General features: G+C 37.7%; 1 protein-coding gene across 3 annotated transcripts; it reads left to right on the top strand.

Annotated features, from left to right (window-relative positions):
* The first annotated feature begins 4,275 nt into the window (after positions 1-4,275).
* AADACL2 (arylacetamide deacetylase like 2) lies at positions 4,276-27,978 on the top strand. Of its 3 annotated transcripts, XM_070493682.1 has the most exons (6): positions 6,320-6,652; positions 9,511-9,733; positions 13,345-13,414; positions 15,212-15,383; positions 26,238-26,809; positions 27,493-27,974. In XM_070493682.1, exons 1-6 carry the CDS (start codon positions 6,515-6,517, stop codon positions 27,515-27,517), a joined length of 1,200 nt encoding a protein of 399 aa, XP_070349783.1. In that variant the 5' UTR covers positions 6,320-6,514; the 3' UTR covers positions 27,518-27,974. The 3 variants fall into 3 exon arrangements, with proteins under 3 accessions (XP_044610742.1, XP_070349783.1, XP_044610741.1); XM_044754807.2 differs by lacking the exon at positions 6,320-6,652 and adding an exon at positions 4,276-4,420 and having other exon boundaries at positions 26,238-27,978; XM_044754806.2 differs by having other exon boundaries at positions 6,322-6,652; positions 26,238-27,978.
* The last annotated feature ends 20 nt before the right edge of the window (positions 27,979-27,998 follow it).

Consider the following 27,998-nt stretch of genomic DNA (forward strand, 5'->3'; position numbering starts at 1 on the left):
TGCAATCTTATAATGTAGTAACTCTGAAAATCAGATTCTCCCCTTCCCCTGGGTTTGCTGAGCTTTATCTGTTTTTGCTTTTAAATTTTTCAGGAGAGTCTCTGTGCCAAGGATCAGCCTGAGGAGAAACTTAAGGTCTTCTCAGGTGTTTTCTAAGCCTACATCTTTCTCTGAGTGGAGACCTTCTAAATTCCCTTGTATATATGGTTGCTTTTGATTAAATGTTTGGCTCCTGAAATTGGAAAAAGGGAAAAAAGAATGGCTTCTTTAAATCCCCTGGAGACTGCCTCACCTATTGGGAGTTGAAAGAATGACAACTAGTCTCTGTGTCATTGGAACACAGAACCCCAGTATTTGAAGGAAAGTATTCTTAATGTCTACCCCAGCTCCAGCAAGCTGCACTGGGAGTGCTGGCATAGCTGCTTCCCCCAGGGCTGAGGAGTGGGGAATGGGTAGCCACTATCGCACAAAAGGCTAAAATTGGCCAAAATTAACCACAACCAACTAGCCAAACTTGCTCCTGGAAGCATCAAGTATTCAAGTAGACATGAGTTCCCAAATAGGTACTCCAGAAAGGCTGCCAGTACAGTTGCTTTCTTGGTAGAGAGATGGATTCCTGGTGCTTCCCATTCTGCCATCTTCCCTGACATCACTTGTTCCTTCATTTTTAAAGGATAGTTTTGCTGGGTCTAGAGTTCTCATTGAAAGGTTTTTCTTTCAGTATTTTGAGTATTTTGTCTACTGTTTTCTAGTTTCCATGGTTTCTGATAAGAAATTAGCTGTTAATCTGATTGAGGATGCTTTGTTCTTGCTGCTTTCAAAATTCTCTCTTTGTCTTTGGGTTTCACAGTCTGATTTTGATGTGTCTAAGTGTCTGAGTTTATTCTACTGGGAACTCACTGAACTTTTTGGATGAATAAATTAATGTAGTAAATCAAATGTGGGACATTCTCAGGCATTATTTTTCAAATATTATTTCTGCTCATTTATCTGTCTTTACTCCTTCTAGGATTCACATTATCCATATATTGCTATAGTGGATGATGTCCCAAAGGTCTCTGAGGCTCTATTCATTTTCCCATTCATTTTTTCTGTCTGTTTCTCAGTTTGGAGTATCTCACCTGGCTTATCTTCAAGTTTACTGATTCTTTTTTCTGCTAGTTCAAATCTGCTCTTGAGCCCCGTAGTGTTTTACATTTCAGTTTTTGTACTTTTCAATGATAGAATTTCTAATTTTTTTTTTTTTTTTTTTGAGGAAGAGTAGCCCTGAGCTAACTGCTGCCAATACTCCTCTTTTCACTGAGGAAGACTGGCCCTGAGCTCACATCTGTGCTCATCTTCCTCCACTTTATAGGTGGGACACCTACCACGACAAGGCTCTTGCCAAGCAGTGCCATGTCTGCACCCAGGATCCGAACCGGCGAACCCTGGGCCACCGAAGCGGAACGTGCGCACTTAACCGCTGCGCCACCGGGCCGGACCCAGAATTTCTAATTTTTAAAAACAATTTATTTCTCTCTATGTGTTCTCCATTTAGTGAGACCCTGTCTTCATACTTTCCTTAGGTTCTTTAGACATGGTTTACTTTAGTCCTTTGAACATATTTAAAATATCCGATGTAATATCTTTGTCTAGGAAGCCAATATATGTGCTTCCTCAGGGAAGGTTTCTATTGACTGATATTTATCCTGTGTATGGACCATACTTTCTTGTTTCTTTATACGCCTCATAAATTTTTGTTCAAAACTAGACATTTTAAGTAATAGAATATGCCAATTCTGGAAATAAGATTCTTCCCTCTTTCCAGTGTTTGTTGTTGATCTCAGATGTGGTTGCTGTTTTTTTGTTTAATAACAAATGGGGAAAATGGCAATTAAAGGATTAAAGTATAAATAAATTGTGATCTATGAATACAAGGACATATTACTAGATGTTATAAGTCACAGATAGTAGACAACTGTGGCTTGAAGTCTGAGGTCAGGAGATGTTAACTGCAAAGAGGCTCAAGGAAATTCTGAGGTGATGGAATTGTGGTATTTATTTTTTATGGTACAGAATTATACAGGCGTATGTATTTGTGAAAACTGTTAAAATTTATACCTAAATGAGTAAAATTTGACATAAATATTTGATTTAATTATAAAATAAAGGCAGATAATTTTGAAAACTGATGAAATCCATAAAGCAGGGTAAATAAAGATGCTCTGCTATACATTTAATATAACTACAGAAAACTAAAGTCAGAAATAATAAAACACACAGACAAAAAAGTTAACCTCCCAGGAAGCAGTAATTAGATGAGCTCACAAAAGAAAAAAATAGCCACAAAGTAGTGGAATAACGTCAGTGCTGAAAAAAATAGGTGTCCACACAGAATTCTACACTCTTTACAGCATATTCTTCAAGAATAAAGATGAAATAAAGATAATTTCACGGGAATAAAAATAAAGAGAATTTTTCACTAGCACACTCAGAATAGGGACATATTAAAGGATGCTCTTCAGGTCCAGATGAAAGCACAAGGATACAAAAGAGAAAAAAGTATGAATATATTTATATTGTATGTAAGCAATGTTACAAATTACCATATTTATCTTGTATGTAAGCAATACTTATGTTTTATTTGTATGCCTAGTAGGCATCATGCATGAATGTCAGTGTTGTTTGGGGTTTTTCTGAGTCCGTTCTGGCTGCTATAACAAAATACCATAGATTAAGTAGCTTAAACAGCGAACATTTATTTCTCACAATTCTGGAGGCAGGGAGGTCCACCCAAGGTGTCTGCAGGTTTGCTCCGTGGGGAGAGCCCGCTTCCTGGTTCCTAGACAAGTGTCTCTTTGCTGTGTCTTCACATGGCAGGAGGTGCAAGGGAGCTCTCCGAGGTCTTTTTGTAAGGGCGCTATCCAATTTATTATGACCTAATGACCTCCTTTGGGTGCCACCTCCTAACCACCTCCTGGTTGTTAGATTTTCAACATGTGAATTTTAGGGGGACACAAACATTCAGTCCATAGCAAGGTTTAAAGGAATATTCATGTGCCCGTATCATTAAGAGGTCAAGATTCATGCCTGCTATGTAGATTCAGTTTGGTTACTGGGACTACGCTAAAAGTCTACACTTCTTCAGGAGAAGGTAAAGAAATGGAAATTGATTAACCTCACTTGTTAGGGATCACAAAAAGCAACATAGAAGGGATTGAGCTGAAAATCAAAAGCAGAAAAAGTATTTGACAAGGGGGTAGGATCAGAGAGAAATTGAGGGGGCTCATTCTAGGAAGAGAGTTGTAACAAAAGCTCCAGAGGGCTTATATGGCTTGTTGTGATAGGGTAACTTCCTTCCAGCACTTGAAGTTGGCCTGGGTTACAAGATAAAAGGAGCGGCACTGTGAAGATGATTGGAAATGTACAATGCTCTCATGAGGAATTTGGATTTCATCTGGGAGGAACTAGGGAAAATATTTCTTACTATAAAGGTGACATGGATAGAACTGAGGTGTGGGAAGGGACCTCCACAACTCCACAGATATTAGTCGACTGATAATGACACTGTGTGATGGAAACCTGTGGGGAATGAAATAAGCACACTCTGTCCTGAACTGTGCGCGTGGTGCTTTATAACCTCACAAACCAAAAGCCCCAAATTGACAAACTATCATGCACGTAAAGGCCTTATCCTTACTTCATTTAGCGAGTGAAAAAAGATAAACATTAAGGGTGACCGTAGAACGATGCTGCTGACAGCTCTGTGAAGTAGGAAAAGACCCACAGCCGTGGAATCTGGGAGAAGATGGGGTGAATTTCATCCCTTCTTTGTGTTGTGCATCTGATCTGTTCTCCTTCTGTACTAAACAATGGTGACCCAAGGGACGTGTAAGATTGTGAATGTAAGAGACCTTCAGCACCCAGGGCTGAACCTCAGGAACTTCAAAGTAGACAAATTCTTCGGACGTGTTTTGTCTGCACCCCTTTCTCTAGGTCCCCAGGTGCTTTTGACCTGTGACTGCGGTTGGGGATCTAAAGTCCCCCTGGAATCCCACTATGCAGTCCTGGACCTTCTTGAAGGGTCTTATGCTTTCAAGTTACCTCTTTTCTGTGACCTCAGCAATAAGAATAAAAATAATATTCACAATAATAATGACAATGACAGTAGGTAATATTTCTTTTTTTTTCCTAAAGATTGGCAGCTGAACTAACATCTGCTGCCAATCTTCTTTTCTTTTTCTTCTTCTTCCCAAAGCCCCTCGTACATAGTTGTATATTCTAATTGTAGGTCCTTCTGGTTGTGCAATGTGGGATGCCACCTCAGCATGGCCTGATGAATGGTGCTAGGTCTGTGCCCAGGATCTGAACTGGTGAAACCCCGGGCCACCAAGCGGAGCGTGCAAACTTAACCTCTTGGCCCTGGGACCGGCCCCAACAGGTAATATTTCTTGACTGCTTACTATGTGTTAGGCAAACTGCTCTGGTCTGATTAAGTAATTCAGTCTTCACATCACACGCCTCTGCTCATCTTTCCAAACATGAGAAGAACAGTGTCAGCCACATGATATGTGGCTTTTGATAGATTCCATATACCTTCTCTAAACTTCTTGGTATATATTACTTGGTATATATATATATACCTTCTCTAAACTACTTGGTATATATATATTAGCAGTGTATCTGCTAAATACTTGTGGTTAGCACCTCCTCCTTCTCATGGCTATAGCAAATATTTAGCTTCCTAACCTCATTCCTCTTTCTTCTCCAGCCCCAAATTCCGTTCATTTGCATGTGTGTGGGTGTGTGTGTATGTGGTGGTGTGAAGGCAGAGAACTTATCTTCACCTTAACTCTGTATTTCTCTTGCTCCTGTCGTCACTGACCATTTCTGATTTTAGTTTCCATATGCCGTTGCTGTTGACGGATTTGAGATTTCCTCCTTCTTAGTATCCACAAGCGTTAATTAATCACTTAACCAGGACATCCATTAATTTATATAAAATGTACATCTACATGCAGAGCATTGAGCACTTAGAGTTTACAAGGATAAAAAAAGTATGATGTCTTCCTTCCTTGAGAGGGCAAGCATACAAATTAAACTAAATTGAAAGAGTTAGAATTAGGTTAAGACTCTATGTCCCAGTTTGTCCAGGACAGTTCTAGTTTATCTGAGTTATTATTAACAGTGTCTCTTTCACTTTTAACGATGTTCTACTTTGAATGATAAACTCTATTACTAAGTTATGCCTAGGGGATTCAGGGAAGACTGCAACATAGATGAATAAAAATAAACTTTTTTTTTTTTTGGTGAGGAAGATTAGCCCTGAGCTAACATCTGTGCCACTCTTCCTCCATTTCGTTTGTGGGTTGCCACCACAGCATGGCTTGATGAGTGGTGGAGGTCCACGTCTTGGACCCAAACCTGCAAACCTGAGCCGCCAAAATGGAGCACGCTGAACTTAACCACTACGCCATGGGGCCAGCCCCCAAAATAAACATTTTAACAATTAAGTTTATGATAGACTTCGTAGTTAATATTTCTACTTTCAAGAGATCCAATATATACTTATATTGGACAGCTGATTGGATTGAAATCTATCACTAAAAATTACTTCCCGTAAGTACTGCTTCCTGGTTGATGAGCTTGAGAATTGTGGGTTTATTGACCTGTGACTGTTCATTTCTTTACTAGGTCCTGACATATCAGATGGAAAATCTCTAGTTTTTGCATCTCTAAAGAACTTCCAGGTGATCAGCTTCATGCCCAGATCTCTCTCAGGCTCACAGTTTGTGGGAGGCATGAGTCCAGTATTTGTCCTTGATGTTTCCTGACACCCTAGGCTGAGTTTTTGATGTAGATTAATTTGAAATATTTACCACTTAACCATATGAATGGAGTCACTATGTAATCCTTTAAAAAAACAGTGTTTTCTGAGACACTGATACCAAACCTTGTGGTGCTTCAGTCTATGAAAAAGTTCCAGTTTGATGATGATGGAACTTAGACAAGACGCTACACCCCCTATCTTTTGGCCCAAAGCTTGGTCCACCACAACAAGCAGGGTTTGTTAACATGGTTAGTAATCCATGCTAATGGCATTAGCCTGGAGTTTGACTAAATATCAGCTAAAGTTTTTTTTGAACTTCTTGCAAAACGTTGCAACCCACCAATCACAAAATTTTCCTCCATGGCTTCTTCAGCACTGTCATTTAGGCTCTTGTTTATGTCTTAACAATCAGGCTGTTTCAAAATGACAATGGCATCCCAGGTGAGGAAACATTGTGCAAGTTTTTAATCACCTGCTAATAATACAGGCAAGAAGTGACAAATTACACCACCTGTCTCAGAGTCTATATAGTTGCAAAACAAGTTACTACTGAGCTGTAAAATTTGGATTGAAAATTAGCTGTCTGTTGTTCAGAAAACCATACTACCCAAAAGGGTTCCCAGTCTGTGTTTGTTCTGCTCTTTATTTAGTACTCATAGAAAAGTTTTAATCTCGGCCCTCTGAAGAGGCTGGAAGAGGGATATCATGACATTCAAAGCTCTCTGTTTGGGGCTGCTTTGTGTTCTCTTTGCTTTTTATATTTGTGTACCTGTACCAGGCAACATTGAAGAACCCTGGAAAGTAAGGGCCTTGGATGCATTTATTAAAACTATTGATTTTGTGGTAAGTCACATTTTTTCTCCTAGATATTGGGATGCCTTGTTGACTAAAAATCAGTGCCTATGAACTGTCTGTTAATTACTGTTTTAAAATAATCATTGCTTGTTTCTTTGTTAGCATAAATCAGTTACATAAAATTAAGTAAATAAAACTTGCTGCATCTGTGCAAAACTGAGTGAGATAGATTTCTTGTTCCCAAGGACTTTATGTCTAAATGTAAATACCCTGTATATTGTGCTATGCATAAAATAAATGGCATTGTTGAAGGGAAAAGCTTTGAAGTTTATTTGATAACTTGGCTTAGATTTGAGTGGTCAGGGACAACCTAGTCCTGTAATTATCTTATAGTGTACAGGTAAGCATTATTAATGTTTGTACCTGTTTGACATTCATGTAGGGCTCTTACTATTTCAGTGGCTTCCATTGTGCATCTTCAGTTTTTAATTGCTGGATTTCAGGGATTGTCCGACTTGGAATATGCAGGATGGATTATGAATTCAAGCAAAAATAGCTCCTTAGTAAGAGGGAGTATGGTTAGATACTAACATTTTTGAGCTCTTCAAATGTATAGGCTTTCTAGAATATGTACCTCTTCTTATCCCCACTATACTCCAATTATTTTTACCAATTTATGGAGAAAGAAAAAGAGGCTCAGCAGAGCTCATGCAGCTAGAAAGTGACAGCTCCAGAATTTGAACTCAGGACTGCCTCATTTCAAAACCATGCTCTCTGCCAAACCGGGTGGCTGCCAGGAAGGTTCTTCCATGGTAATAACAATAAGAGGCTGAAAAGAGAAGGGAACACCAGCAGCAGATGATCGGAGAAGAGAGAGCAATCCATGGAACAGGAGGGAGGGGCTGTCCTGTGGTGCTTTGTAAGCAGATGACAGTTCTGTGAAACCACAGCCAGCTCCTGTCTGTGTCTGCTGAGTCTTGATATTTCTCTTTCTGATCACTTCTAGAGGCTCTTCACCATAACTTTCTTTCTCAACGCTCTTACTCCTTGAATTTACATAAAATGAAAGAATATGTGGATAAGCAAATGTCGGCTCCACAGAGAAACTGCTGCTATCTTCCTTGATTATTTCATACATATTTAAAACTCAGTGACTGATATTGATGTTATCACCAAAAATATAACATTAGCATAATATCCAACTCTAAACTTCTACTCTTACTTTCTCAGCTACAAATTGTTCTTACCATTATCCATCTATAGTAAAATTATGCAATTGATGTATTTGATATTGTATATGCATTACCCTTTATATTAAAAAATATAATAATAAACCACACACATAGTTACTTTAAAGATTATTCTACAGTCTTTGGTTCTATGGAAAACAATTTTATTCTTGTCAGTACTGAATTTTGTAACTCAAAGTTGTGATATCTGTAAGAAAAGTTAATTTTTCAACATATGAAAGGGAAGTGAAAATTAAAGTTCTTGATAAAGTGGCCTTCAAAAATGAATGCATTACTTTGCAGTCGTGTGTTAAATCAGAAGGTGGGGCTGGGTAGGAGAAAGCATTCCAACCCTGAAAAATTTCCTTTCCCCTTCATTGTATGTTGTTTACCTATAAACAGGGATACTAATAATAAATGCTTTGCAGGATTGCTCTGAAATTAAAGATCATGTATGCTAGAAGAGTACAAAATAATCTGTAAAGTGGTAGTTTTTGTTATGGTTTTAAAAATACTGAAGTGTCTGCTCAAGATAGAAAATATCTGAGAAATGACGAACAAGGCAATTTGGCAAAAATCTTTTAAAAGCCACTTCACCAAATGAAAAATTAACCTAATTTACCAAAAACTTGCTTTCAGGGGTGCTCTTAAATTGATTATATTCAATTAGCATGAAAATACTTAAGAATTCTTCTTAGCGAAGGAAACTTAAGAAAAGATTTATTGAATCCTGACATGTGCCAGGCACTCTTCTACGGGTGGTAAAAGTCCTAACTCACTTAACCTCTACTACAACCCACTGAGGGATTTCTTACTGTTATTACAGTTGTGTAGATAAGGAAACTGAAGCACAGAGAGCAAGTAATTGGCTTAAGGTCGTGCAGGCAGTGAGTGGCAGTACAAGAGGCTGATCTAGGAAAATGGGTGCAGATTTGGCTTTGACGCTTACTGGCTGCAACTGAGAGCTTTTGATTCTCTCCCTATCCTTAATGTCTAGGGGTTAGAAGTTCCCTAAGACCGTGTAACCTAAAACTTTTTGGAATAATTGTAGTATTGCGGCAAGAAAAGTTGTTTAATATACTATCGACCACATAATTTTTAGAGTTTTTCTTTTGAGTAAACTGTCCGGTGACATATCACAAAGGTCCTAGAGAAGCTGGTTAGAAATACCAAGGAGAGCTTTCTTCAGTGATATCAAATATGGGATTTTGGGGGGGGGGGGCGTGTGCAGCGGGGGAACGAAGGACACAAATGTATTTGGAGTTGAAAACAGGATATTTGAATCGTTAGTAGTGTGGTCACAAATGACTTAAAATTTTGGATTAAATAAAATGAACAATAAAAAAAGGAAAATATGACAGCATGTCTGCAAAAAAGAAAAGATGTTATAAGACATGGAAAATTTTCAAATAAGAATTTACAATTAAGAAATAATTACAATACACATAAAAACTGCCAGTAAATTGAAAGCTTTTGAATGACATCGTTATCTAAAATACAGGATACTTGAGATTTTCAAAGGCAATAAGATTATGCCATAAGATCTATACAGTATGATTTGGAAATAATTTTTGCAAACATTCTGTTTATTTATTTTGTTTGTTTTTTAGTTTTCTCCTTATATGCATTTGATGTTATTTAAAGATGGAAATGTTTAATTTTGTTTTGCTCTTACAGGCCACATGTTTTGAAAATGCAGGTATTATGAAATATGAAGAGTTTGTATCAATCATATTCAAGCTGGACCATACCGACCCACTTTCAGATGAACACGTCACAGTGATTGAGACAGCATTTGCTGATATTCCAGTACGTTTGTACACGCCAAAGAGAAAGTCCGAAATGCCACGACGAGCTGTAATCTATATTCATGGTGGCGCTTTTTGTTTTGGAAGTTTCAGTAAGTTTACTGTATAAGGAAAACGTATAACTGGCTGTATGTTTTTGCTGTAAGAACTATTTTATATAAATATCCATACTTATGTATACAAGCATATATACCTACTCATATGTGTAAGCAAAGCTATAAATATTAGATATCTAATAGAGAGAGAGACATAGACAGATTTGGCGAAAAAATATTATGGAGATTATGACTTCTGTTTTTGCTTTGCTTTTTGGTAATCACTTTCTTTCTCCTCAGGTTTTATATTGAATAGAGTTACATCAAGTGAAAGTAGGACGTGGACAAGTCAGTTAGTAAAACTTTTTTCCTTTGGGATCAGAATATGTTGAAGAGCAGAAACACTGAAGTGATGGGGATGTTGGAAACGGTCATTTGGGATCACACGCTGTTGGCGCTAAAAGATCAACTTTGTCATTACTGATAACGATGCTCACTGTGGTAAAGCGCAGAATGCTTGCTAACCTTGCTTCTAAAAGGAAAACACAAATAGAACTAGGCAAGAATAAGCTCTTCCCAGGAAGTCCAGTTTCCTTACCCATCTCTGGCGATGATTCTAAGAGGCATAAATGGCAGATTCAAAACAAAAATGTGGATAAATATACCTTTATGAAAACTCCATCATAGAATGCTGGCATATGAGGGCCACTGTTCTATTTAATTCACATCATAAAATTAAATGAATAGAACTGAAGAAAGCCACACAGGTAATTAATGAAATTTTTTTTTTTTACCTTTTCTCTTTCTCTAAGTCCCATTTGGTTCCAAATAGTTTGAGAACCTTATAAAGATATCTACAATATAACAAGCTACACTTAACCAAATATTAGTAATGAGTAATCAAAGAGAAGATAAATATGGAAAATTAACAAGGCACAAAGACTCAGATTAATGTACAAAGCGCTAAAATGGTTTGGCTGCAATTGTGGCTTTCTAGTTTTCCTCTTCCTAGCTTTCTGACAATTAACATATGGGAAAAAACCATAATCAGTTACAAATTTCACAGTGACTTTGTCAAAAGAAAATGACTTAGGTGACTCTAAAAGAGATTAAATACTTTCTTCAGGTGAAGAGCCTCAGGGAGCATTTGAAGACCACGTGGCTCCTCAGTTGAAGAAGGGTTATGGATTTTTTGTGGGCTGGGAAAAATTGAATGCAACCCCCTGCAGCTTCAGCTTAGGCAGCAGTACTCAACTTTGACAAAAACTCATGGTTGGGGGTCACTCCTCTGTTCATGTCCCTTGCTTGGATTGGTTGGTAGAATCCTGAAAACCATCACAAGAGTATTGCTTTCCACAAGCAATCATAATCACAATTACAAGAATATTGCTTTTGCGAGCCTTATGTCTTCTCAGCTGCTCAACATTCACAGTGTGGGGAAGGTAGCTAGCCATAGAGTAGAAACAAGGGGCTAAATGTAGAAGGCCAGGGGAAACAGGGAGCCTCTCGTGTTTGTTTTATTCTTTTTACAGTCTACAAGGTGAAAATTACAAAATATAAAACTGGATAATTTGCAACACTGAGATGAGAAATCCAGCTCTTGTGCTTTAGAAAAAGACTTTCTATTCTAGATAAACATCTTAAAACTCTTCGTACAGTTAGCTGTTGATTGTTATGATCATTCTTATAAGTATAGGCTGATAGCATGACTCCAAGGCATTCTTCTTTTCAGTTGCTTTCCTGTCTGCAGATTATAAAAGTAACCAGCCCCAAATAATCCTCATGCCAAAGAGATGTATCTTGGGGTGGCCAATTCCAGGGCCCCACAGGCTTTAAACATGAAAGTCAGGGGGTTTTTATATCTTGTACCTTTTGGCCTTCATCTATGCATGGACTTTCCTTGCAAATTATTGACGCAATTTTTAATGAAAACATTATTTTTCTACTTAAAAGACTAGGTCATTTACTTTTCTGTTTTCAAGGTTGTTACACAGCTGTATTTAATTAGTTTTCAATTTGAAGTTTTGCTACTATGTGAGAAGATGCCTTGGAAAAGTTTGAATTTGGATCACAACTCTAGAATTCTCTGGATTTCCAGAATCTTATAATAAATAAAGTCATAGCAGATGTCACAGATTTGCCAAGGTGTTGTTGCTGGGGCACTGATAAACTGGTGAGAGTACCTGGGGAGAGAAGTGTGTGTGTGTGTTTGTGTGTGTGTGGGTGTACGTGTGTGTTGCAGGGAGAGCTGATGGCTTGTGTGCCAAGCATGCCAGAATGCATATGATGAGCATTATTTTAGGCTGGTTACTTTTAAAAATTGCAGATGGGAAGGAGGCTCTGAAAAGTAGAATTTACTTACCCTTTGTTAAGAGGCACTTACATTGTAAAGGAAATCTCCATCTGTAAAGGTGTCTCCCTCTCTGTACCAGGAAGAAGAGGGGATGACCTTATCTCTAGAAACCCTTAATCAATGCCAAAGGCAGGGACTTAAATCTGCATTTCCTTACTGTTCTTGTGTGGTAATCTCCCATGATGACTCCCCCTCCACTCCCAACATCCTCCTTTGTCTTTAGCTAAAAATAATATTTAAGGTGGGGGCTTCAGCCATTTACTTAATCTGGTTTGATTCTTATCTAAGACCACTCAATAACCAGACCCCACCTGCACTGATACCATTTTAACAACTTATTTTTACATATTCTTTCCTTTGTCTTGTAAAGAGATAACTCACATACCTATGCCTTAAATTTAGCCCTACCCTCAACCCATGTTTGCAGCAGCTCTTTACTGCCCATGGGTCTTGTCCCCATGCAATTCCACACTATTCTCTGAATAAAAGAGCATTACTGCCAGACCTTGAGAGTCCAAGAAATCTTTCTTTTGACTCCGTGGCTCACCCACCCCACATCAGATAAGTACATCTAAGTGCACACACTGACTTGTCAGAGGCTCTCTCAAGATCTCTATCTTAAATGCCAAGGTTGTTGGACCATTTCATAATGTGGGATATTTAAAGAAAATGGAGGTTTTGAGGAACCATGTTATTGAGTGTTGCAGTTTGAGAGAGTCAATGCATCTATTAGTACTTTCTTTCTCCCCTGAATTCTAAACCAATTGAAAGATTATACATGGAATTCAAGTAAATGAAAGTCAAAACATGACCATTCTTTTATGAAGGCTTTGGAGAATGCATGTGTAGGTGTTGTTGATAGTCAGTCACCCTTGCACTGGAGAGATTAATCCGTCTGTAGTGGCCAGTGCTGCTGCCTACATCCTCTGCCTCCTGCTTGTGACACTCATTGCCTGGAGGAGCTGAGGAGAGTGGAATGCCCCAGGTGACAAAGCATTCTTGGGAGGATCATTGTGTGCAGACAGCAGAAGGTAAGAGAAAATTAGAATGGGCTGAACCTAGTTTTTCCTCCCCAAAATACTGATGAGCCATGTTATCTTCCCACCCTTGGAAAGAGTGGCTGAAGAGACACTCCTGCAGACCATGCCATGCTGATTCCGGTCCCTCGCGTAGAAACGGGTGGGAAAAAAGATTCCTTGTAATAATGACAAATCACATTTGTTTCCAAGTTCATAGTTATAACATTTCTATTGTTTTTTAATTACAGGGAGTATTTTGATTTTAATTACAGGGAGTATTTATTTCTTTACTTCAGAGCAGATGTCTTTTGACTTCCTGAATAGATGGACAGCAAACAAACTTGATGCTGTTGTTGTGGGACTGGAGTAAGAAAATGATTTTCTTTGACCCATGTGATTTTGCCCTTCACCAAGTAGGGGTTTGATTTCCAAATCAAGGCAGTTATGCCTCAAATACAAATTTTTTTAATTAATACATTTTATTTGTCAGCATTGCAATCCTCAAAGGGGTCAGTATCTCAATATTCTCCTGTGATTGTGGGAATCTCTTAGTGACAGCCCAGAGCGATCGTTTTTGGAAACAGTGTTGCTCTAGACACACAAAACTACTAAAAAACTAAAGGCCTACTTATGCCCCAAGTAACATAGCTAGACAGGAGGAAATAAACGATTACAGATTTTTGGATGTTAGGTTGTATTTGGGCTAAGAGTAATTCTTGTCTAGAAGAATGTAGAAGGTAAAGTTTGAGATCAGCTGAGAATTTTAAGCCACTCTCAGGAAAAGTGATCTGACATTCTGGATTTTGCTACGACATACTAGAATGTCTTAGGATGGTCCAGTAGTTTCTTACACTAGTATAGTTTGGATTTCTGAAGCTGACATCCTCAGGAGGATTTTTTTTCTCCCATCTCTTCCATAGTAACAAAAGCATAATTAGAGACTTTTAATCCAGTAGTTTTTAGAAGACATTCTGACATAGTTTTTTGTTTGTTTGTTTAGCTAGGAAGCTATGGAAGTTTAGAGAAAAAAACCAAAGTGAAAATTTCATCCATTTAAAGAGTGGTTGCCATCATTGTCCTTATGGTTACTTACAGAACCTAGAAGGACTTCCTGTTTTTAGGGATATTTCTAATTTATAATATTAGACTGTTGTCCTTTTTACCTCCATAGTTTTTGAGGTAATCTAAATCTTATCAGTTTAAATCTTTTTTAATATAGTGATACGTTTGTGCATGGCTTATATATTCTATCAAATCCTTAGATTTGTGTTGTTTTTTGCCCTAAAAAGTCTAAATCTACTACATTTAAAGCAATAGATACCAACCTCTTTTTGGTACATACCTGTATTTAAATTATACTTTTTAGGACTTTCTCAATACGTACAGTTTATAATAAAATTTTAAGGATCATCTCCCCAACAGTTAATGTAAAGTACAGTTATTTATGACGTTTAGCATTCTGAAGATCAGAAAGGAAGTTAGCCCTGAGAATAGATAAGAGAGGTATTCTCCTGTTTTTACTGGCCTAAATATATAGGGGAAAAATCCACTTGTATCCATTAAAAAAATGATGTGATAATGTGCCTTACACATGAATCTACCAGAAACAAGCAAGCTCCCTAGCATATTTAAATGTTATTTACATTTCAACATTTTTATCTAGAATCAACTCCTCAGCATTGTCTATGATGAGGTATGAGCATTGCCAGCACGTAGAATTTTTATCTAAGTGATCTTGAAAAAAATAGGACACTGCTTAGAATATGCTCTCAGATCTGCAGCCTTCAAAAATCCATGGTGCTTTTCTAATACTGTTTTTCAATGTTTCGATCGCCAGTTACACTGAGAGTATGATGTAAGCTACAAAGCCTCTCTGATCCAGAATGTAGCTGGACTAAAAATTACACTTACGACCTCAGGGAGTTCTCAACATTCTCCTTACTCCTCACACGCAATGCCACCTGTGGATCTGAGACACGAGGTTGACAAGCTGTATACCAGTTTTCGTTTTTTCACAAAATAGGAAGTTAGTAGAAAGCTCAAGTTTGATTTTTGGAAGATTAAACAACAGAACCTGGTGTTAAATTATGTCTATTTGGTATTTGAAAGCCACATAAATGGTACTTTTAAAAATTGTCTAAATCAATTGTTCTTTTTTTAAAGCTATAGACTAGCTCCTCAACACCAGTTTCCTGCTCAGTTTGAAGATAGCTTTGCTGCAGTCAAGTTTTTTCTTCAGGATGAAGTTCTTACAAAATACGGAGTGGATCCCACCCGAATCTGTATTGCAGGAGACAGTTTTGGGGGCACGTTAGCAGCTGCAGTGACTCAACAGGTACATAATATTTATCTTTGTGCTCTGAAGTAGAGGTTGGAGATCCTTTTTTTCTCTCATGCAGATACCCAGTTCTTCCAGAGACACTTGTTGAGAAGACTGCCCTTTCTCATTGGATTACAATGATGCTTGAATCTAAAAATCAACTGACTGTAACATGACTATCTCTTTCTGAATTTTCTCTTCTGTTCCATTGATCTATGTGTCTCTCCTTATGCCAATACTGAGCTGACAATAGTTTTGTTCTTTTTTCTAAATCCATGTCTTTTCCATCAAAATATTAGGCTATCTTTTCAATTTATAAAAAATAAAGGCTAATTAGATTTTGATTGCTATTGTGTTGTGTTGAATCTATAGATTTGGGGAGAATGGACATCTTAATGATATTGGAACTTCCAGTTAATGCACGTGGTATATCTCATATTTTATTTAGGTCCTCTTCAATTTCTTCAGTACTATTTCACTGTTTTCAGTGAGGATGTTTTGCAAATCTCTCAAATTTATTCCTGAGTTATTTTGGAAAATTTCATTTAAAATAATATTTTCCAAATGTTTATTGAAGGTATATAGAAATACATTTGATTTTTACATTGGTCTTTTACAATCATGTCCTTGAAAGATTCACTTATAAATTCTAGTAGTTAAATTTTTTTTACGTTTCCTAGGATTTTCTTCACAAGCAATCATATCTTCTGCAACTAGGAACAGTTTTAATTCTTCCTTTCCAATCTTTATGCTTTTCTTTTCTTAATTAGCGCACTGACTAGGGCCTTCAGTACAATGTTGAATGTAATTGGCTTCCTCTGTATCTTAGGAGAAAATTGTTTAATATTTCAACAATAAACATAATGTTAACTGGAGGCTCTTCATAGTTGGCTTTGTCATGTTAAGGAAGTTCCTTCTATTTCTAGCCTGCTGAGAGTTTTTGCGTAAGTGGCTATTGAATCTACTAAATGTTTTTAATGCATTTATCGAGGTGATTGTGTGATTTGCCTCCTTTATTCTTTTAATGTGGTATGTTATATTAATTGACCTTCAGATATTAAATTAGGCTCACATTCCAGGCACTTGGTCATGATGAATTAAAATTTTTATACGTTCCTGTTTTCCACTTGCTAAAATTAAAGATTTTGTGTTTTTTGAGGGATTGATTTCCATGTTTTAAAAATTCTTTGTTCAGTTTTGATATAAGCCCTCATTAAATCATTTGGGAGCATTCCAACTCCTCTTTTTAAAAAATATCTTTCCTCTTAAGCATGAAAATAAAATGCTCAGAATTGGAGCACTTAGAGGAAGATTATACATGCACACACAGACATATATTTATTTGTTTGTATACGCCTATGCACTTGCCACTGTATACACACACACACACACACACACACAAATAGATCTATATAAGTACATATGCATATGCTTTATGTGTGTACTAATCTGTAACACACATGCACATGCAAAGCTCTTGTGTGGAGCCAGAGTGGCAGTGGTGGCAAAGCTTCACATGTCACTCTGTACCCTCGGCCTCCTTCAACCCCACATGCTCCACTTTAATTCCCTTTCTGTTTAGAGTTCTATATACATTTTCTTAGGGGAAAAAAATAAAATAGAATTTCATCACCAAAAAGAAAGTTTACAAACCGTTAGACTTGTTGATTCCTGAGGCCCTTTCAACCTGAACTAATTTGCTGTGTATTTGAAATAATGTCTCTTATCTGAAGGATCTTGCTGGGGTGGAGTGGGGAGAGTGACGGGGAGTGAAAATTGGAGACTGTCTTGCTTTGAGATTTTTACGCTAATTGCTCTGCCGAGTCATATAGCAATCTGTGATCTTGAATTTTATCTAAAACTGGTTTTGTGGATGTAGAGATTCTGAAAACTGTCCAACAATTTCCCAGTAATCATCATGCACCATCTCGCCACACTATAATCTCGGCTTGCGCACTGTAATGTTTGCTTGGCACTATAAGTGAAGAAAGCTTTCAAAATAATGATTAGATGGTAGCCATAGAAATTTATTAAGAAATTTATTAAGAATTTATTAAGATGTGAAGACTGGCCTTACAGTTTTCTAGCAGGGCAATCCTGAATATTAACACAGCCACCGAAACCCGACACAATTCTCAATAAAATTTGTAGGGCAGTACAGATTGTTCTCTGGAAGTGAATTAAAATTTGACATTATTCTATTCTTTGAATTAGCTCATTAAACAAGAACATAGTATCTATTTAACTTCCTGATCTATCTGTTCGACGAGATTGTTACAGCTGAAAGTACGACATCAGAACTCAGTGTGCTTAGTGTGCTTACATAGCACAGAAAGGTGATTTCCATTATCTTTTCTTATTTATTTTTATGGTCACATTCTAAGTTACTTGTTCTTCTTGATCTGCCAGACTTTCTACACGAGTTATATTTTCATCCAAAAGTTTTATTCCCTGCGCTAGGTTTGTGCTTGATCTGGGTCACTAGGATCAACTTTTACTTTGTTATTATTATAAATCTTTTTTGTTTTAAAGTCTCATGACCCTATGATTAAGAGTATGTTATAGATTTATGGCTTGAGGAACTCAGTTTGAACAAGAATACACCACTGAGAGATCAATATTGTTGTGGACTCTGAGAAAACTTCAAGAGAATATATTAGATTTGTTTTCCTATACAGATACAAAAAAAATCACTCATTGTCTCATATAGAATTCACAATATAAAAAGATGTTCTCATAGGTTAGGAGGATGAGTAGATCTGTAATTTTCTTTTGAGGACTTTGTCCACTTTTAAATTATAGTCCCATTATTAGAAAGTATGAAAATCATCCGAGATCTTCTGGAAACCTCATATAAAGTATTCTAAAATCCTGATGTTGTTTGCCTGTCATGATGATCTGGACAGTCACTACAGGAAAGGAAACTTTTCTGGACATCGTTTCTTAATCTTTAATTAAGAGGAACAAATATTTTTAGTTTAACCATAGCATTTAAATCCAATTTCACAGCCATCTCATTCAATTTTATTTTAAAGTAATCTCTGCATTGCTTTTATTTATTGAGGATCATAAATATCTTCTTCACTTTGGAAAATAATGTGAATTGATTTTAGACTCTGAAGTAATTGTGAAGTCCCACTTTCCTTAATTTTTAAAAACTATGTATTTCAGTATAGTTAATTTATAAAGGAAGCTATGATATTAGCTATCTGTATTTGCTAAAGTTTATAGTTTTGGTCTTTCTAAATACCCTATTCCTGCTAATTTGGATCATTTGTCATAACGTGGTAATGTGGACTTGTGATCTGATTTCGACAATATTTCTCTGGCATCTCACTACCATATTTCTCTGGCCACAAAAGAGCTTGCATGTTTGACACTTCAAAGATATTTAAAAATTTTCTTTAAAAAACAGTCTTAATAGTAAATATTAATAAGACACTATAATTCATGATGATACTTTAAAAAAAACTTTGCTGACGCTCACCACCCTTGGACATGGGATGATTTTCAGTAGTATGGATGCTAGTTTCTGCCATTTTTGTTGCTTCTCTCTGTGTTATCACAACATCTCAGTGTTATACAGACTACCTGAAATCCATTGAAAGCAGAAACATCTGTCCTCTGTTACTTTGAATCTTGCCTCACCACTGCTCTGGAAGCTTCTATCCGTCTGTACTAACCAAATCAAGATGAATTGCAGAAGCCACTGTGTAGTCCCGGGATGGTCTCTGTCACCATTTATTAGATCTTGAACTGAGTAGCCCTCTCCTAGGATTGAGAGAGCTTCCTCAGCTCCTCTCTTATGGGTCAATCAGCAATATGTTAGTCAAGTGGAACACTTGTCTTAGGAGGTACCCCTCGCCTTCGGTAAAAAGATACCTCAGTAAGATTGCTACATTAAAGAAAAGATTGGCTAGCTTCTTTAGTCTGTAGAACTCACACACCCTTATCAGTAGTGCAAGTTAAGCCTGTACTGTATAGGGCTTTGGAATTATTACCTTTTAACATTTGAAGGCTGTTCCTGATACACCGTGGCAGCAAAGTTGCCTTATCCTGAAGTGACAGGTGGACGTCAATTTGGTAGATAAGAAAGTTGTTTTGTTCCAGCCTGACATCAGAAATTCTGTTTCACTGCCACCAAATTTTGGATTCCAGTTGGTCCATGATTATGTTGAGGATGGTTTTAAGGAGGCACTGTTTTCCTTAAGTAGCCAGGGTTTTTGTTTGTTTGTTTTTTAAGATTGGCACCTGAGCTAATATCTGTTGCCAATCTTATTCTTTTTTTTTCCTTTCTCCCCAGAGCCCCCCAGTACATAGTTGTATATTCTAGTCGTAGGTCCTTCTGGTTGTGCTGTGTGGGATGCCGCCTCAGCATGGCTTGATGAGTGGTGCCATGTCCACACCCAGGATCCAAACCAATGAAACCCTGGGCCGCTGCGGCAGAGAGCGTGAACTTAATCACTCGTTCACGGAGCCGGCCCAAGTAACTAGCCAGTTTTTTGCATGGAAGTTTAAAGGTCAGAGACATTCATGTTAGCCAGATAAAGAATAATGTGTTAAGAATTTCTCTCTATCTCTCTGTCTCTGCCTCTTTCCCTGACCTCCCTATCGCCTCCAAAAGACCTCCAACTTGAAATTCGTTTTGACTCAAGTCTATTGTCTATGAAGTGAAATGTATTTTCTTAAAGAGGTAATGAACAAATGGGCACCAGACATGCACTGCTTTTAAATCATGTATTATTTCCAAAACCAACAGACAAATCAACCAACCATCAAAGAAATCTCCTCTGTGTAAGTTCGCATGTGTACTGTCTTCTCTGTTTCTTTGACTACCTAAATCATCCCGCTACCTCTGCTAGATCGGGGCCCTCCCACCTCCCACCTCCCACCTCCTCAGGGATCTTTCGCTGGAAGTTATTTCCTTTCTTTCCGCTTTCTTCAAGATCTCTAACTTTATTTGCTCTTTCACGTCAGCATGTAGTCATTTCTAGGCTTTCTCATCTTAAAATCAAAAGAAAAAAGAAAGACAAAGCTAACAAGCCTTTCTTAACCCTTTATCCAATCTTCCATGCTGTCACTAGTCTTTCTTTTTTTTTTTTTTATTAATGTTATGATAGATTACAACCTTGTGAGATTTCAGTTGTACATTTTTGTTAGTCATGTTGTGGGTACACCACTTCCCCCTCTGTGCCCTCCCCCCACCCCCCCACTAGTCTTTCTTTTTGTACTCAACTTCAATGAAAAGAAAATTATACTCTTTTCCTACATACTCGAATGTGCACCCTCCTCACTTTGTCACTGTGTTCTGCCCTCCCCATTCCTTTCCAATTGCTGTGGCTAAGTTTGTCAATGATTTCTTTTTTTCTAAATCCAAGGGTGTTTTTTGTTGCTGTTCTTTTATATAGCTTCTTATCCTCATTTAAAACGCTTGCTGAATTTTGTCTAAGAAAGCTCTTTCTTCCTGTGAGGTCTACAATAGTGCTCCCTCCTTGTTCTCTTCCAGTGTTATGTGAGACAAGCTCCTTCTCTGTATACTCCTTTAAACCTGGCATTTCCTGGGGCTCATCTCATGCTCATTCTGTCTTTTATCCCACTCTCTGCCCGGTCTCAAGGCTTTAGCTCTGATTTATCTGCTGAAGGCTCTCAGATCTGTGCCTTCCACTAAGACCACTGTCATGGGCTCAAAACCCAGATATCCAAATGGATTTCTCCACTTTGATGTTCCCTAAGCTCCAGAAACATCTCCAGGCAAACCTCTTCTATGCTGCATCTACATTACCTGAAGTAGTTTATACACAGTTACAGTAGAGAGATTATTCTATTGTTTGTTGCTTGTGCATATCCCCAACTAGAATCTAAATGTTTTGGAATCTGGGACAATAATTTTTTTTAATCTTTATATCTCCAAACCGTGACATCGTGCCTGTACTCCTCCCATCTTCTTCCTCTACCCTTCAGAATATCTCAGGGTTGACCTCTGCCTCTCTTCAACATGTTTTACCTGATTAGCTACTTTCTCTAAACCTGTCCCATTGCATAACAGAACACAGTCTCACAGATTATCCTTAATTTGTCTTTGTGGAAAAAATTTAGAGGTTAAATAAAGACACTACCGTGCACACAGCTGGAATGAGCAGCACCCAATTACTCATCTTTGGAATCAGGTTGGTTTTGCTGTTTTCTTGAGAGGAGTGTAGGTGGATTCATTTTGTCCGCTCCCTGTTTATGTAGTCACTGTTTCTTCCCCTGGATCTTGGTGCAAATAAAGGAAAGAAGTCCATAAACGTTACATCAGAGGAAAGGAGGGTGAGCAATGAGGTACGAAATGTTGGCAGGGGCATGTCATGGAAGGGCCTTGTGAGATTCTTTTACTTGACTCCAAGAGCATTGTGAAGTCATTGAAAAGTCTTAATCACGTTTGTATTTTTAAAAAATACTATTCTCACAAAATGGAGAATAGATTGGAAGGTGAGAAAGGATGGAAAGGAGAGCATAGGGAAAGAATTGCAATAGTTTGAGCAACAAATAGAGTGTTGTGGATCCGGATGGCCGCAGTAGGAATGAGAAAAGCGGACAAATTAGTGAAATAAAAAGCGATGGAATCGACAGCCTGGAGGACTGTCAGACTGGGGACTAATGAATAAAGAAGAGTCAGGTAGGTTGATGGGAAGTGGGTTTTAGTGTTCCGTGATATATGCAAGAGGAAATTCCATGTAAAACACTAACCAGAATGTCTCACTTGTAGCAATTGCTCGTTGAATATTAGCAATCATGCTTTCTCGAAAAGTAGGTGGCTTCTGATCCAAAGTAAACTTCTGGGAGCTAGGTTTGTGTTTGAAAGTGGAGGTCAGGCCAGTCAAAAACATCTAATCAAGAGAAATAAGGGAAATGAAAGTAGGAAGAACTAGATAACAGACTAGATTAAACAAGTGATTAAAATGGTGAAAAGAAGCAGTGTATGATGATGATCCTCCATTTTACAGCAAGACTTACGTGGGGGAGCCGCCCTGTGGCCAAGTGGTTAAGTTCGTGCGCTCCGCTTCTGTGGCCCAGGGTTTTGCTGGTTGGGATCCTGGGCGCAGACATGGCACAGCTCGTCTGGCCGTGCTGAGGCGGCATCCCACATAGCACAACCAGAGGCACTCACGAGTAGAATATACAATTATGTATTGGGGGGCTTGGGGAGAAGAAGAAAAAAGAAAAGATTGGTAACAGATGTTAGCTCAGGTGCCAATCTTTAAAGAAAAAAAGACTTACATGGAGTTCGGGAGCCTATGGTTTCAGAAGGCTTCTGCGGTCTGAGCCAGGGTTTGTACAGGAGTTATTAAAGTGTTTTTCCAGGTCAGACACCGCCTCTGCATCCTCAAACAAGATGGAGCTGAGCCAATATTTCCTATGGTTTGCCTGCTGGAAGATCAACAAACATTTTCTGAAGCATTCCAAGGATAGGCTGTTGGGTTCCTTTTACATTTGTTTCAATGACAATAAGAAGTATAACTAGAATTTACTGAGTGTTTACTGTATGCCCAGAACTGTGCTATAAACGTGTTATCTCACCCCCACAAAAACCATATGCCAAATTTACTAAGGTCACATCAATTTTAGCAATCAGGAAACTGAAGCTTTACAAGGTGAAGCAACTTGTCCAAGGTCATAGAGTTAATATGTTATAAATCCAGGGTGTTTACCTGGACACGGGTATTGGGTATTGCACCTGGACATGGTGTTACCAGGAATCTAGTCTTTTTGAGTCATACAATCTGTCTCACTGTCCTGCTTCAAATTGGGTGGTCTAATAAAGAAGGACAGTGAATAATTTACGTGGGAGAATTTTACTTTAAATATCATAAATTTGAGATTAATGGTGTTTAAGTATAAAAGGAAAGTTCAAATGCATCATATCCATTGTGTTCTCATTGAAATAATGTTATTTACTGAAAAAGATTAAGAATAAGGATGGGCTTTGTTGAATATCTTTCATAACCGTTTAATGACTGAGTTACTCAAAGGTCTTTATTATACTTAAAAAGTAATAAAAAATGTAAATGGACAATTTAAGTTTAGTCACATGTTTCTAAACCTCAAGGATATTTCCACAAGCAGGATACGTTCTCTCAACTTTGTTGATTTTGTACTTTCATTCTTATTGTTTCAAAGTAATAACATCCTGAGATGAATGCCTTGTACATATATATTTTTTGCTCTCACGTACATATGAGTTGCCTACAAAATGAGGAATACAAATCCATTCATGTGATATTCATGTCCACTCTATATGATGGTCCATTCAGGGCTTTTTCAGTACTAATGTTGATGGTTCAGAATTAACGTTTATTTACATCTTTGCTCTCTGAATAGCTAGTTATCTTTGAGTCTATGTGAATCTAGAAGTAAAGAACTAAGCTATTGATAGTTCAATAATTTAGAGTTATTGTTGGGGCCTACTTGTTATATATACCTGTTACTGCTTCTTGCATCTTATGACTTCTGGTTCCAAAGATAGTGTCTTCTTAAAAGAATTATAAACTGAAAGCAATATTCATTCACTCATTTTTCTATTTTTTCACATTCTATTGAGCACTTTGCTATCTTAGACCCACTAAGAGAGATGATAACTTAGATATTGAGTCAGCGTTTATAGTATTCAAAATCCAGTAGAAAGATCCATTATGTACATTTTTATAAGAAAAGGGGAAGTGATATTGGCCTGAAAGAGGTAAAGAGTTTTGGAAGTTTAAAGTAGACAAGAGAAAGGTAAGTTAACTTTGATCAGGTATTTACATGCATAATCACACATATATGGTTATAAGTATATATAAAATGTGTAGAAAGTATCTGAAAAGATTCACACCAGACTGATCACATAGTTATTCGGACTAGGGCAAAACTGCCAGATGTGCAGGATCCGATCAGCAGGTGTTCTTCCAGTATCTGGAGGGGCGGACTTTGAAATGAGTTTTGGAGGAGAGCGGAGAGAGAAGTAAAAGTATTGAATGGTAAAGCGACAAATGACATCATAGGGACAGCGAGCTGACAAATAGTGGCACTTTTGTGGGAAAGCGATTTATTTCACATGACATCCCAGAAAGGAAGGTCAAGCTAGGTCAGGGGTGGGTGGATTCTTTTTCGCCCCACCCCTGGGTGTGTGGTCGCTGTTTGTTTCTTTTCCTGGGTTTGGGACGTTTTCCGAGGGTGGGATGTTGATAGAGGACTTTTGCTCAGTAAATCTTCTGCCTGAGGGCCTTTGGGAGAGACTTGCCATCTAGGGGAGTTTTTGTCAGGAAACTTTGTCCCAGCTCATTCTCATTCGAAACTTGTGAAACCTCTAGCATCTTGGGCGCTCCTTGGGGAGGTGGTAGGTTGTCATTTCCCGTCCGAGGTGCCTCTTGGATTTCAGTTTATTCCCTCCTCGGGGTTCAGCCAGCGCTGTGGTAAGAGTTTGACTTAGAGACACGTCCTCCAGTCTTGGACTTTTCACTTGGAGCTGCACCGGGGGTTTTTCATGGTCCAGATGCCGTTTTCTCAGATGTCACCCTCCAGCTGACACACTTACTCCTTGGAGATGATTTCAAGGTTCTGTCCTGCAGTCTGCAGGGTCATCAATGAGACCTCAGGACACCCTTCACCTCTGGAGAGGAAAAAGGGCTCCTGGTCAAATATGCCTCATTTTCTTCTTACGCATCAAACTTAGTGAATCTCAATAAGGGTTTTTCATAGTTTTATCCCTTTGTTTCTCAAACACTTCACTATTTTTTCAGAATGTAAGTTACAGATCTGTTGGCTTTTTTTTGTTTTATATGCTTTTGCGCTTTGATAATGTTTCTTCAAATTTATCGTATTATGTTGGGAACTTTTGCTTGATAGCCAAATAACATTATTTTAAACTTAAATTGTAGTTTTAATACTATTTATTTTGAATTTCTTAGATTTTAAAATGAAATATTATTTTAATAGTTGTATTTATTTATTCTGTTAGCTTCGGTTACTTTCAGTCAAGAATTTTTGCAAACCTGTTATGTACTGTTGATTTCCCCCAGGACTATTATGTTTAGGTTGTTTCCATTGGTGATTTTTGACACAAACATCATTGCATGTATTTATCTCCCTCTCTCTTTCTCTTTCTATTTTGCCTCCTTGCCCGCTGTACCAAACTCATGCTATGCACCAACTCAACTGATGTTAAGGCACCGATTTGTTAAAGCAGATCGAACTGTGCTTTACGCCATTACTGTGGTCATGGAGCCAGCTTGCTGCTATTTCTCTCTCCACCTTGGATTGAGGAGCTCACTGTGGCTGCTGCTTCCCGACCCCCAAATTGTTCTTGAGTATAACCCAATAGTGCCTCACCTTCAGCTATATGCCTTTTAAAAAAAATTTTATTGAGGTATAATTGACATATAACATTAGTTTCAGGTGTACAACCTAATGATTTGATATATGCATATATTGTAAAATGATCACCACAATAAGTCCAGTTGGCATCTATCACCACTTATATTTACAATTTTTTTTCTTATGATGAGAACCTTTAAGATTTACTCTCCTAGCAACTTTCAAATATACAATACAGTAATACTAGCTATAGTCAGCATGCTGCACATGACATCCCCATGACTTATTTGTTTTATCACTGGAAGTTTGTATCTCTCTCTCTTTTTCACACACACAACCAAAATTTTTTAAACTTTACTGTTGAAATGAGCTTCACATTTTTTCATGCCACTGAAAGACATCATCAATATTGTGAAAATAATTATAACATCCAACAACTTATGTAGATTTGTTTACCTCAAGATTGCTTAAATTATTAAAATTAACTCTCCTTGGTGTTTTGGAAGTCTTTGTCTTATCATCATGTTTTTTCAGGTGCAGAATAATCTTGAAATACAACATAAAATCAAGCTACAAGCATTGCTTTACCCTAGTTTACAGCTGATTGATTCTTACTTGCCGGCTCACCGAGACAATGAGTATGGTTTAATTCTGACAAGGAAAACAGGCATAAAACTCATAAGTTTATATCTCACTGCCAGTGAAACATTATCCCTGGCAGTCCTGAGAAACCAACATATGCCTCTGGAATCAGCACATCTCTTCAAGTTTGTTAATTGGAGTATTCTCTTACCCAAGAAGTACAGAAAGGACTACGTTTATACTGAACCAGTTCTTGGACGATGTAATCATTCACTTCCGGCATTCATGGATATCAGGGCATCACCTTTGCTGGCCAATGATTCCCAGTTACGGAATTTGCCATCAACCTATATTCTTACCTGTCAATATGATCTCGTGAGAGATGATGGCTTTATGTACACTTCCAGACTTCAAAATGTTGGAGTTCAAGTCACTCATGACCATCTTGAAGATGGAATTCATGGAGCTTTATCGTTCATGACATCACCACTGCATTTACATCTAGGCCTCAGGATAAAAGACAGGTATATTAGTTGGCTGGATAAGAATTTATAAGTATCTTTTATAGAAAATATATATAGCCATCACTTACTGGGTTGTAATTTTTGATATTTGTAGTTGTAAATGCAAAGAACAGCGTCACTTGTGTAAATTGATATTTGAATCACAACGGTCTCCGTGTTTCCTTGAACTGGTTATTAATTTCTCTGACTCACAGAACCTGCATGTGTAAAATGTATATAATCCTGTTTATTTGGCCTTTACTTAGAGTTTATTATAATTATGCTGGTCTCAATAGAGACCAAAGCTTATTAAACTTGAGAAATAAAAATAGTTACTGGCAAGTTAGCAAAGATAGTTTCCAGACAGGTACAGAAATTGTAGTAGTGGGTAGAAAGAGGAAAAATAAGGGAAAAAACTGCAAGGTAATTGTATTAGTTTTCTGTGGCTGTTGTAACAAATTACTAAAAATTTGGTAGCTTAAAACAACAGAAATTTATTCTCTCAGAGGTCAGGGGGCCTGAAGTCCACAAGGAGTATCACTGGGCCAAAATCAAGGTGCTGGCAAGAGCCACGCTGCCTCTGGAGGGGGAGGTCGAGCTCCTTGCCTCTTTTATCTGGTGGCTGCCATATTCCTCACTGTAGCCACATCACTTTAATCTCGCAGGCCAGCATTTTCAAGTTTCTCTCTTCTCTATCTTCACAGGACTTCTCCTCTGCCTCCATCTTAGAAAAATATGTGCGTTTGCGTTTGGGATCCACCCAAATAATCCAAGATAATCCCCCCATCTCAAGATCCTTAATTTAAGTACATTTGCACATCCCCCCCTTTCTTCCCATGTAAGTAACATTTACAGGGACTAGAATTTAGGTGTCTTTTGGGAGGCCTTATTTTTTTAACATTTTCAGTCAAATTTAATTTTTTAAAAAAGGCAACAGATCAACATTACAATCATTATAATTCAATCTAATCTACATCTGAACAATGTAGCCCATCTGAGTATGGAGTGAGAAAAGTTTTCCCAAAAAACTGTCAAATACATCATCTCAAAATACTCAAATAATAAATCACTTCTGCCAGCATTTTGTTGAGTGTAATCATAAACTAAAAACAAAGGTTTATTGCTGTAAAAACAAATCTGTACTTTGTAGGATGAATCTTGAGTATTAAGCGTAATCAGTTGAATCAAGTTAAGAAATTAAAAATGCAGC

The sequence above is a fragment of the Equus asinus genome, chromosome 21, assembly GCF_041296235.1.
Source record: "Equus asinus isolate D_3611 breed Donkey chromosome 21, EquAss-T2T_v2, whole genome shotgun sequence".
In the NCBI taxonomy this organism is placed as follows: Eukaryota; Metazoa; Chordata; class Mammalia; order Perissodactyla; family Equidae; genus Equus; species Equus asinus.